Source organism: Phocoena sinus, chromosome 17 (genome assembly GCF_008692025.1).
Source record: "Phocoena sinus isolate mPhoSin1 chromosome 17, mPhoSin1.pri, whole genome shotgun sequence".
Taxonomy (NCBI): domain Eukaryota; kingdom Metazoa; phylum Chordata; class Mammalia; order Artiodactyla; family Phocoenidae; genus Phocoena; species Phocoena sinus.
The window spans coordinates 15,047,189-15,060,112 of record NC_045779.1 but is presented as its reverse complement, the minus strand read 5'-3'; the positions used below and the strand labels follow the sequence as shown (position 1 = coordinate 15,060,112).

At 42.5% G+C, this 12,924-nt stretch overlaps 2 protein-coding genes across 11 annotated transcripts in view; one reads left to right on the top strand and one right to left on the bottom strand.

The window, feature by feature from the left end:
* Positions 1-12,924, top strand: part of NCOA2 (nuclear receptor coactivator 2) — a 271,533-nt gene that overhangs the window by 241,693 nt on the left and 16,916 nt on the right. For all 10 annotated transcript variants that reach the window (XM_032609401.1, XM_032609407.1, XM_032609402.1 and 7 more), the window contains 2 exons: positions 2,804-2,933; positions 12,213-12,378. In XM_032609401.1, the coding sequence (XP_032465292.1) occupies positions 2,804-2,933; positions 12,213-12,378 (296 nt within the window). The remainder of the gene's footprint in view (positions 1-2,803; positions 2,934-12,212; positions 12,379-12,924) is intronic.
* On the bottom strand, positions 5,327-7,586 carry LOC116742677 (vacuolar protein sorting-associated protein 29-like). Its single transcript, XM_032610510.1, is given in 3 exon segments — positions 5,327-6,926; positions 6,929-7,007; positions 7,471-7,586. Coding segments are annotated over 3 exon segments (678 nt in total). The 3' UTR covers positions 5,327-6,443.

Below are 12,924 nucleotides of genomic sequence, written 5' to 3'. Positions count from 1 at the left end.
TCCGGTTACCTAAGAGAACCCACTACCTTTATGACGTTTTATTTTCGTTAAATTATCTACTTTCAACTTTTGCAGGGAGTGAATTGCATTGTAACACTATAAATGTTACACAGATGATGTTCTGAAGAAGCATTTCAGTGATGCACCAGTGGTTCCTAACTCTGCATGGTCATCAGGACCTTAAAATGCAGATCCCTGGGCCACTACCCTAGACTGTTAAACCAGACTCTCCCAGTTCCTCACTGAAAGTGCAGGCTCTTAGAGAGCATCTCACAAAATGTAGGGATCACTAGAATTCTCTTTGGATACAGCTCACATGTTATTAAAATTAATGATCTGGTACACTGTGTGATACCATTTATATGAAATGTCCAGAATAGGCAAATCTGTAGAGAAGGAAAGTAGATTCGTGGTTTCCTAGGGCTGGGACTCTATGGGGGGAATGGGGAGTGACTCCTAAGGGTCATGGGGTTTCTTTTGGGGGGAATGACAACATCCTAAAATTGATCATTGTGCTGGTTCTACAACTCTGCAGATACACTAACACCCACGGAATCGTACACTTTACACGGGCTAATTGTATGGTATGTGAATTATATCTCAATAAAACCATTATTTTTTTAAAAAAGTAATGCAACTCATCCTCAAGATTTTCTTAATCATTGACATACTAACCTTTCTCTTACCTTGTACATTAGCATAATTCAGATACGTTGACGTTCACGTACTTTTTCATATACTTGGATATGGTGCACGATGAGTAAGCGCTAAATCGTTAATGGAAAGATGCCAAGATTGTTTTTTTTTGTTTTTTTGGGTTTTTTTTTTAATTAATTTTTTTTTTTTTTTTTTTTTGCGGTACGCGGGCCTCTCACTGTTGTGGCCTCTCCCGTTGCGGAGCACAGGCTCCGTCCACTCAGGCTCAGCGGCCATGGCTCACGGGCCCAGCCGCTCCGCGGCATGTGGGATCGTCCCGGACCGGGGCACGAACCCGCGTCCCCTGCATCGGCAGGCGGACTCTCAACCACTGCGCCACCAGGGAAGCCCGCCAGGATTGTTTTGACACGATAACGCAGAACGCTCATCCTACCCCGGCATCAGTTTTCTTTTCTGGTGGTTTAATTGCTCAGCGCATTTTGGCTTATTGTTTCTGAGATGACATTCACGTTGCCTTTCTACAGAGAATGTACTTCAAATTAATAATGTGTGATTTCCAAACATAAATTCACATAATTTGAGGCTTACATGAAAATACTAAGAATGGCCAGATTTCCATTCAAAAATAAACTGGGAAATTTTTTAAATGCTAATTCGTTCATTTAAAAAATCATAATAAATAAATTAGATCCAGAAATTTCATTTATCCTCAGTGTTTCTTCTCTGAGTGGCACCTGGCTTTTGAGCTTGAAATATGGCTCTGTGAGCTTCACTGTGTAGCTGAATTTCTCTGATTTTTAATAAGCTCGAAAAAGCCGTGAACTCAACAGAAAAGTATCTGTTGTAATGGAAAACAGGTCTACAGATAGTGATAATAAAATCATTAAAGAGCTCATATCATGCATTAGCTTTAATCCTCTACAGAGAACTTCTAAGAAAGAGCACATCTAAGTTGTCTGGGCCACCTTTCTGCTCCTCCTTTACTCAGACCAGCACTTCTCAAAAGTATGTCCAGGACCTCGATGCCCTTTTAGGGCGTCTGCCAGGCCAAAACTATTTTCATAATAATACTAAGATATTTTGTACCTTCTTCACTCTCATTCTGTCATGGACATACAATAGAGTTGGCTAAAACAATCTTGTTTATGTTGCAAACAAACAACGTCATAGAAAAAGAAATCAGATTTGTGGTTACCAGAGGGGAGGTGGGCAGAGGGGAAATTGGATGCAGGCGGTCCAAAGGCACAGACTCCCAGTTATAAGTTCCAGGGACATAACGTTTACAACAAGGTCAATGTAACTAACACTGCTGTGTGTTATATATGAAAGCTGTTAAGAGAGCAGATCTTGAGAGTTCTCATCACAAGGAAAAAAAATTTTGCATCTATTTGAAATAATGGATGTTCACTAAACTTGCTGTGATAATTATTTCATGATGTATGTGAGTCAGATCATCGTGCTGTACACCTTAAACGTCTGCAGTGCTGTATGTCAATTATATCTTAATACGACGGGAAGAAAAAAACCTTGTTTATGTTAACGTAGTGGATTTATTATGATGACTTTTAAATGAATTAATAATCATTTTTTCTTTTTCCAGTTTTAATTTCCAATATAGTAAATATCAGTGAGATATAACCCACATACACAAAAGCTGTATTTTAAGAATATAAAGACTCCTAAGTCCAAGGGGCTTGGAAATGCTGATCTAGAGAGTCTTTAAAGTGGGTGATTAGGGCTTCCCTGGTGGCCCAGTGGTTGACAGTCCGCCTGCCGATGCAGGGGACGCGGGTTCGTGCCCTGGTCTGGGAGGATCCCACATGCCGCAGAGCCGCTGGGCCCGTGAGCCATGGCCGCTTAGCCTGCGCATCCGGGGCCTGTGCTCCACAATGGGAGAGGCCACAACAGTGAGAGGCTCACGTACTGCAAAAAAAAAAAAAAAAAAAAAGTGGGTGATTAGCCTTGGTATTTCTTGCCTTTTTTTCTATTTCAGAACAAAAGTTCTCTTATTATTTTCACCTAATTATTATTGCTTCTGTCTTTTTCTGTAAACTGTATATTTCTCTTTCTGTTCTATAACCAAAACGGATAACTTCCCTTATTACAAGTTGTAAGATTTTGGAATTGTTTCCTTCTCCCATTTCAGGGCCATCTGAATTAGAGATGAACATAGGGGGACCTCAGTATAGCCAACAACAAGCGCCTCCAAATCAGACCGCCCCCTGGCCTGAGAGCATCCTGCCGATAGAACAGGCACCGTTTGCCAGCCAGAACAGGTGAGTCTTGAGCGCTCAGGAGGTCCCGGAGAGTAGAGTTCATGAGTGCCGTGAGTTATCTCAGACCTAGGCCAGAAGTTAGTTTGGTCCTTTTGAACAGTTGGTGCCTGACCGGTTTTCATGTATTCAAACTATATCATTTAGTGGACTGGGAGTACAGGGGTTTGGGGGGCCGGGGGCGGGGGATCCAAAAATCAGTTTGACCTAGCACATGCCTTTAAAGAAGTTATAATTTAGTTGGAAAATAAAATATGTAGACTAATTAATAACTGTAATATGAGCTAGTATGTACTATAAATGCCCTAAGAGAAACAAAACATATTTCAAGGGATCATCCAATTGGGGTGATTGGGGAAAAAAGCTTCAGAGTCTTGAGTAAAGGTATCAGGTCAGGAGGCAGCGATGGCAGGAAGCCAGTCCATCTGGCAAAAGCAGAATAATCAGAGTCCTGGAGGTCACAGAAGCAACACAGTATGTTTAGGGTAACAGAGAATAGTCTAGTTTTATGTTACGTATATTTTACCACTTTAAAAAAAAAATAAAAGTATCAGAAGATTTGGCCAGGGACTTCCCTGGTGGTCCAGTGGTTAAGACTCCCTGCTTCCGGAGGAAAACTAGCAAATGATGGAGCAAAAATGCACATTTCATCTGTTGCATTCAAAGTGCTACAAGTCAAAACTGTGTCAGTGAAATAAATGCCTGAATGTTTAAATTTTCATAAAAAGTAGGCTTTAAAATATATTCAGATAAGAAAATGTTTTGACCTGTGTATACTTTCCAAAATCATTCAAAAAATTATTGGGGTCTTAAATTTGCTGTATTTTAAAAACACTGTTGCATACATTCGTTTTGTATCAAGTAAAGTCACAAATCCTCCTTTTCCAGCTTAAGAAAATATATTGTATTTACCTTAAATTTTCATGCTTTAATAAACATTTAATCTTACTAATTTTTAATGCTTAATAGGAAAGAAAACTAAACCAAAGATTTTTTTTTTCAAAGTGTTCCCATAGCTCGCAGTTGAGATGTGACAGTCATTTTTGCACAGATTCTTCTTCAAGAATTCAATTCACAGCTGTTGACTTTTTTCCTCCCTCTTATAAAAGAAATAAAGTATACTGATATATTCAAAAAAAAAAAAAAAAAAAAGACTCCGTGCTTCCAGTGCAAGGGGCATGGGTTCGATCCCTGGTCAGGGAACTAAGATCCCGCATGCCACAGGGCACAGCCAAAAAAGAAGATTTGGCTGGAAAAGTAGATTAGTAATGGAATAGATTTATAGAGAGTCTTAAATACCAAACTCTTCTTCAGCCCTTTTTCTTTCTTTCTTTCTTTCTTTCTTTTTTTTAAATATTTATTTATTTACTTGGCTGTGCAGGGTCTTAGCTGAAGCACGCAGGATCTTTGTTGCCTCGTGCAAGATCTTCACTGAGGCACGCAGGATCTTTCTAGCTGCAGTGTGTGAACTCTTAGTTGCAGCATGCGGGATCTAGTTCCCTGACCAGGGATGGAACCCGTGCCCCCTGCATGGGGAGCACGGAGTCTTAACCACTGGACCACCAGGAAAGTCCCTCAGCCTTTTTTCATCATTAAGCCGTTGAAGAAGTTTTTGGAAAAAGGAAGTGGTATATGATCAAGTTTGATTGAATTTTTTTGATTCTGATTATTAGTCTAGTCATTTTTGTTTCTTTGTAGGTAATCTTTTCTAATTGTTTTGAAATATTTTTAGAATTGCTATACAGTAGTCTTACTATAGTGTGTCTAGGTGTGGATTTATTTATTTATACTGCTTGGTATTTGGTGTATGTTGTGCTTATTTTATCTGTGGATTCATCAGCTCTGGAACTGTAGCCATTATCTCTTTATGTACTGCCCCTCCGCCATTTTCTCTATTCTTTCTTTCTGGGATTCTGGCAAGACATACGTTAACCGTCTCTTTCTACATAAGATTTTTTAAAACTTCTACCCTCCTTATTTCTTAACCCATGTATTTTCCATCTCCCTGTCTCTCTGTGCTACATTTGGGATAATTTATCCATATCTATATTTCATTTCGTTAATTATCTCTTTAGCTATGTTTAAACCAATTATATTTTTCATTTCTAAAAGTTCTGTTTGCCTGGTTATTTTTCATAGTCTCTTACTGTTTGCTTATTTTTGTGATTCCATCTTTGTATCATTAAACATCACATTCATCATTACTTTCTAAATTTCTTGATTCGATAATTCCAATATCTGGATTTCTTGTGGTTCTAAATCCAGTGATTGACTCTTGCTCGTGGTGGCCTGTTTCCCTGAGTATTTTGGTAATCTTTCATTGGGAGTTCCTAGTTGATCTTTGTCAATGATCCAGCCGGGGGTTAAAGTTGAAGACACTTTTCATGCAAGGGAATTTGCATTGGTCTCTGCTGGAGGTGAGGGTCTCCGCTCACCACTCTCCTCAGTGCAGTCCAGCACTCTCCACTCAGCTCTTTCACTTGGCTGTGGCCCAGCGCCCCAGCTCTCAAGGATAGAACTTAGTTGTTGCTCAAGTTTTCGCTCAAAGATGGTTCTTGTTCCATTATTCCCTGCAAAGACAGTATCACAGTCGTGTTATATGCATAATCCCATGGTTTTTAAGCAAAGCACTGGAAGCAGACGTTGCACAGGCGACCTTGAGGCCTATGTGATGGTGCTGCTTGGCCAGTTGGGTGGGCAAAGAGCCCCGAGGCAGAGAGATAGTTAGGAGCCTAAGCAGGAGTCAGTGTGGGCACTTAAATGATGGAGGCGATGTTTTCTGGTCAGTAACCATGTTAGAAAACAAACTGGAGGAATTCTGCCTTGAGGCTCACATGTAGAAAGTTCGGGTTGGAGGCTCAGTGAAGACCTTCCAGACTGATTGTTTTGTCCTTTGGGGATTATTCTAGTCTAAAATTATGAAATACTTTTATCAAATTCACAAATGATGAAAGCAGGGTTTCTCAAATTTTATAAGGGTAGAATATTTCCAGAGCTTCTTGTTTAAAAAAACAAAAAATACAGATTTCATAGTGACTCTTATTACCCTGGGATAAAATGCTTTTGCATAGCTCAGAACTGTGGTGTGGTGCCCATTTTCCTTTGTATATCTTTTTTTTTTTTTTTTATAAATGAAAAGTAACTTTATTACTGGGGAAGCGAAGAACGTATACAAGAAAATCTAGATTCTTTCTCCTCATGCACTACTTTGGTAATAAAGTTCCAAATATCAACTATGAAGATACTTACAAGGATAAATCTTTCTTAGCATGTGCCCATTTACTGTGTGGTGGACATTTTTTCATAGAAATCATATACTTAAACTAAATATACTCTTATAGTTTACAAGAAGCTTAGAACATTGTATTAACAGAAGACGAGATTATATTTTACTGCAAAATATTATAAAAGTGATACAATTTTGTGGCTCTTAAATGTTTAATTACTTGAGTTGAACAGGAGAATGAAGAAGAAAAAAAGCCCAACAGAAAAATCATCAGGACACGCCTCACTTTAAGATTTGCTGTATTCGATTTGTTCTCCTTTCACGTCGTCTCCAATTAGCTGATACACGTAAGCGACAACTGTAGAAGCCTGGATATCCATCAACACAAATGAAGGAATAATGTTCGTTTCCAAGGCCTTATATGCTCCAGTGGCAGAACCTGGATTAATGTAGAATTTATTTTCATGGTCAAATGCTTCAGATTGATGTGTGTGTCCTGAAATAAGGATATCCACATCAAACTGCCTCTGCAGCAGGGCTAAGCTGGCCACGTCTCCCCGTGGAATAACTTCATGTCCATGGATCAGACCAACGTTGAACTGCCCAACAGTTAGAACTTTCTGTTCTGGATAATGCAGGTTCGCATCGAAGTCTCCTCTCACAGTATGAACATCACCAGCCAGAGTCTTGAGATAGTCATAACTCTCTTTGGTACAAAGGTTTCCAGTGCAGAGAATGTGCTGAATCTTTCCGGGTACCAGCAGTTTTTTTTTAATTTAGCTGGCAGACTGTTGCACCGGTGTGGGATGTGCAGGTCTCCTAATAGCAACGCCAACTGGAGATAGAACAGTCTTCATCTTTAGAGGGGGATCCCTTCAGAGATGGATTGAAGTACATAGTTAATGTGGGAAGCATCCTGTCACTGGGCTCTGCTCAGTCACCCCTTTGTATTATCTTAAGAGAGTGGTAAAGGATTCAGAGGATTCAATGAAGTTTTAAAAAATCAAAATAGCAGAAGACGAATAGGAGCCCAGCAGTATTGGACGTGTGTGAAAACGTTGGGAACTAGTTATTTCACTGAAAGAAAGGATGATTAGGGCAATTGCCTAATAACTGTTTTAGGGAGATAAGGAAGAGAGGGTGCTCGCCAGCTGTATTCCATTCGCCTAGCGGGAGAAACTAGTGTCTTCCAACCCCCCTGTGCCTGTGAACCACCTTTGGGATCTCATTGAAAGGCAGGTCTGGGTGGAGCCCAGGATTCTGCGTTCCTAACAAGCCCCCGGTGATGCCAGCACCGCTGCTCCTCCCACGCACTCTGTGTGGAAGAACAGACAAGAACCGCAGTCAGTCAGTGTCGCTCTTAACCGGACTAGCTGCCAAGGGCGGCGTGTGGCCTCCACCACTGAGTACTCTTCTTGGGGACAGAGCATCGCGTAAATAACCACCGTGATCATTCTTGGAGGTGGTACTTTCTCGGGGTCCTTCCAGCTCTTTGAGTCTGATTTCGTGGTGTCAGTGAGTATTGCGCGTTTTCTAAATATCTTTATTGGATATGTTAAAAAACACACCCATTTCCGTGGAAACCTGCACCTAGTAAAAAGGTAGTCGAATAATTAAATCCAGTACCTGAGAGCTGGTTTTGGATGAAATGTCTAAGATTAGTTTCTAGGGGCTTCCCTGGTGGCGCAGTGGTTGACAGTCCGCCTGCCGATGCAGGGGACACGGGTTCGTGCCCTGGTCCAGGAGGATCCCACATGCTGCGGAGCGGCTGGGCCCGTGAGCCATGGCCGCTGAACCTGCGCGTCCGGAGCCTGTGCTCCACAGTGGAAGAGGCCACAACGGTGAGAGGCCCACACACCGCAAAAAAAAAAAAAAGATTAGTTTCTAGGGAAAACTGGGCCCAACGTTAGGATTTTCACTGTTGCCCAAGCAGAGGAAGGGTTCTGTTAAAGCAAAAATGAGGACCTCCCCGGCTGTCCAGCAGCTGGGGCTCCGCGCTTCCACTGCAGGGGCTGCGGGCTCCATCCCTGGTTGGGGACTGGGATCCCGCAAGCCACGCAGCGCAGCCAAAAACCAAATAATAATAAAATGGAAGAATTCCGAGTACACACTGAGGCCAGCTACAGAGTCGGCTGGTTCAGTTTGCTGGGGGCGTTTCTGTGACTTGCCCTGCCCTGTTCTCTTGTTGCTGTCAGTTTTCTTTGTAGAAGAGCGCTGTGGACAAAGTAAAACATTTCCACCACTTTTAAAGTTATTTATTTCCGTTTTTCCAGCCACTTACCCCTCTTCTTTTATTTTAAATAATTCAGTTTGGAAGAAATTTATAACCAACTTTATGGTAGTCTTATTGTCATAGAAATCCAGAAATGATGGATAACAAAGGTTCTAACCACGTCTCTCTTTTGAAATAAAAGAAAAGCAGTGCCTTTTTAAAATCCCCTTTATAAGTATCATCATTAATATTTTATATTTTTACTGCCTACCTATTTAGGAATAGGTTTTTAACTGTTTTATGAACCCAGCATTAGTTTATATACACATTTCAGAAAGACAGTAGTTTAGCCCTTTAATCTCTAATGTATTCACATACTTATTTATTTATAGCTGAATTTCCATTTTCTGTAGTTTCATTGTGGTTTTTCTTCCTTTATTCATTTTGTATGTAAAAGAGTTGTTTAAAATATAGCCCCAAATTTATGGATGATTTTTTGATGATTTCTATTGGATTTATAAAAGTGAACAGTAGCTGCCTTTCATGAAAGACTTCCTTTCACATTAAGTTCAAAATCTCTGAGTAATTTGGTTTTCTCTTGTTTGTAATGTGTCTAAGAGTAAAGGTTCTTTGGTTGATTCTTTCTCATCAGGTAGTAGCTGCTACTTTCTTGCAGAATTTTGAAAACACACATGAAAAGTGATAGTATGGTATGATTTCTCAAACAAGAGCTCAGAATAGATCTTATTCCCCTTCTTATTACCATCTTTAATGTCCTGCTAGTCTATAAATAAATGAAAGTGTAGATTTCAAGAAATAAGGTTTTTATTGATGATGGATTAACTACCTTCTGCTAGTTCGTTACTTACCATTTTGCCAACTTGGGGCCTCTGTGTGCTCTTCCCTTTATTCCTCTGAATTTTATCCTTGACTTAATATTATAATTTTTGTCAGCCACCGTCTAGATTGTAACTATATTTGTAATTGCCCAAAATGTAGGAAAATAATTTCTTCATTATGTTGGCAGCCATTTATAAAGTTGGGATTGGAAGTCTGGGTCAATCTTTTTTTCTATAAGCCAAGTGTATTATGATGTTTCTAAGGGAAGTGGTGTAACTCGTGGTATGCCCAAATTTGTAATACTAAGCCACAACGCAGTGTATTTTTCTGAGTATAAAAATGTATTTTTCTGAGTATAAGGTATGATAACCGGGCTAGATCAAGAAGCTTTTATTTTCACGTGCTTGCTGAACCTATGCAGTTCAAGTACTGGTCCAACAAAGAGATTGAAGATGGCCTCACTGGGCACAGTCTAGGGTTGAGGTTTCTAAGTAAATGCCAACATCAAGCCAGCATAGTGCAGTGAGTGGTACTAGAGTTGAGAGGAGAGTGGGAGTGGTCCAGAGTGTCTGTGAAGGAGAAATGCCGAGCCCGGATGGGAAGGTAGAATTGCAGTTGGAGAAGAGGGTGGGAAGTGTGGAACGGGAAGTCTTGGCATCATGGTGGTTATGCGGCATCCTCTGGAAAAAGGCCAGTTGCCCAGGGTGGCTGGGACCCACAGGGAAGTTGTGGGCATTACGTTGGGAAAGGTTAGGCTTTACCAAAGTGTGTGTGTCCTTGAATTCTACCACCACCAGCACCCTGTCCCAGGGCCTTAAACATTGCGCGTCAGCTCAGTAACGGGAGAAGGAACCTGACAGCATCGTATCGGGAGAATCAGAGAGAGGCTGTAAGCCGGAAAGTGTCTTGAAGGTCCCAGCTCGAGTTGACGAGGGCCTTGACCAAAGTGGGAATCTGGGTCAAGCATTGGTTTAACGTTTTTAATTAAAAAAAGAAAAAGCAAATGGGCTATTTTATTATGTGGGAAATGGTTTAGATGCAAATGAGCATCGGTAGTTCTTTTTCTTTAAGCCTTTGGATGTGTCTTCCCGGGGGTGGAGCTGTCTTCCAGAGTACCAGACGGAGTGTCCTCTTCCTTCTGACGCTGGGTTTCAGGCAGGTGCAAACTGGGCAGTCTTGCTTTGCCGGGGAGCCCGTGCAGCCTTGCTCGGGTTAAAAGGGAGTCGATTTCACATTAGCCGGTCATCAGCAGAGAGATCTGGGATGGGGGTTGTGGTCATGTGGGAATAAAAGCTTCTGAAGAAACAGAAGTCGAAAATTGTGAAATAAAGCTAGAGGAAGAGAATATTAACTAGCATCTTTGGGGAATGAGGTCTCAGGCCTAAGAGAATTTGGTAAACAGACAGCACCCACTCTTGGCTGACTTGAGCTCCTTTGTTCATGAAATTGACCGCATCTAAAGTGGGTCATTGCTCTTCGGGGAATCCCCTCCTCTCTGCTTCCCTGACACGCAGATCTGTGGCTGTCCTCCTCCTTGTTGCCGCTTTTCTGTGTCTGCTCTTTCCTCCCACTCCCTGAGTGTGCAGTGTTCTGGTCACAGCTGTGTTTAAAAACTTGACTCTGGGAGAGTGTGGAAGCACAAAGGGCAATGGGGGAACCATTCCAGTGGCTGATGTCTTCCCGGGAACCGAGGCCATGGTGGGAGAAGAGGCAGGTACAGAGAGAGCCCCGGCCAGGAGCACGGGCCTCTGCCAGCGCTGGCGAGCGTCCTAGCGACGGGAACGCTTGGGTGGAGCGGGGTGGGCAGCGTAGCACACACGCTGGGCTCAAGATGGTACCCCTCACAGTGCCTCGCAGGCCGTGGGACGTGGGCTCGGAGCCGCGGACCGCCGGCGAGCAGGGTCGTCGAGGGCACACTTAAGTGGGTGATTCTCTTCACAAGTGACATGGGCTAAATGGAGAGGATAGAGTGTTTCCAGTGCACTGGGTTAGAACTGTCTGAAACTGACTTTTGGCTTTAATCCTCAGCATTTCAGGATTCTGGGCCAAACTGGCACAAAGCATATGAAACCGGTTAGATAGGTCATTCATCCCTAGGTGAATCTATCATTGCTTAAGAATGAGGGAACTTACCTGTAAACTTTATCTTCTCCAAAACATATAGTAACTTTAAGAGTACAAATTAGAGTATCATTTCCCCTTTTGCTATTACAGTAACTCAGAAGCTCTTTTTTAAAACTCCCCAAGTTTGTCAGTTAATTTAAATTATAGGAGTTTTATATACCATAGAATTTGGAGTGCAGTGTTAAGTTTTATCACCAGTCACCTTATATAATAACAGACATAATTTGCATGTTCCTGGTCTACTTTTCTTGAGTAACTCAGGAAGTCTAACGACCACGCTCCTTGAGGATTTTAATAAATGTTTACAAGTCCCACTTATGCGTGACAGAGAAACGTCCTATCGGTCCAGCCACGTGCAGTCTAACGGCAGCTGATTCAACAAACTTAATGGAGCTTTTATGCTCATAGTATCCCTCACATGGGTCTTCAGAGCCCCATGCGAATGAGACTGCAATCAACTGGCCTTTTTTGCTAAAATTCAGGAAACTCCTTTGACTACTTCAGTACAAAGTAAACACATATACTCTTGAAGAGTCAGCGTGGATATGTGGGAACGTAGTGGTCACCTAGGTCGGTGTTGAATCCCGGCTTTGCAGCGTCTGCCTGTGTGGTCTCCACCACAGGGTCTGACAAGCTCTCCAGGCCTCGGCGTTGCCAGCTCTAGAGCGGGGGGGCAATAAAAACAAAGCTCACAACATCCGATGCCTAGGTGTGTGTCCGGCTTATCTCCGTTAGGCACTAGATAAAGTCTATCATTTAGGGTGGGTGGGTGTGTCTGGCTGGTATAGTATTTTACTACTTTTGTCTTTAAGGGAAACAAAACAATGTTCTCTAATCAACTAGCTTTACCACGGGCCTGAGATGAAGTTTGTCTCTACAGGCAGCCGTTTGGCAACTCTCCAGATGACTTGCTGTGTCCACACCCTGCAGCGGAGTCTCCAAGTGACGAAGGCGCTCTCCTGGACCAGCTGTACTTGGCCTTGCGGAACTTCGATGGCCTGGAGGAGATCGACAGAGCTCTGGGGATACCCGAGCTGGTCAGCCAGGTGGGCACAGGGCGAAGCTGGTGGGGACCGAGCACTTGCGTGGGCACGGAGGTACCTGTTCTCTTTGGTCGGCAGGTAATCTGCAGCCTGCTTTTTAGAATGCTTTCTTACCTCTTAACAAGCCAGCTCTGTGTGCTCTCTCCCCCACTCCTTGTTACTCCCACATCAAGAATGGAAAATACTGAGAATGAGTTTGACCTGTACTTTGGGTCAATTGAGCTGAAAGGCAGAAACTCAAGTCCAGCTCATCTACTGACAGGGAGGAACATGTAAGGGGCAGAGAAGCCAAGAACAGAACATTGCTGCCCCAGCGATCCAGAACCTTCCATCTAAAAAGTAGTATCCTTAAAATGGTTCTGACAAACCTAGGGGCAGGACAGGAATAAAGATGCAGAAGTAGAGAATGGACTCGAGGACACAGTGGGGGGGGAAGGGGAAGCTGGGACAAAGTGAGAGAGTGGCACGGACATATATACACTGCCAAATGTAAAACAGATAGCTAGTGGGAAGCAGCCGCATAGCACAGGGAGATCAGCTCAGTGGTTT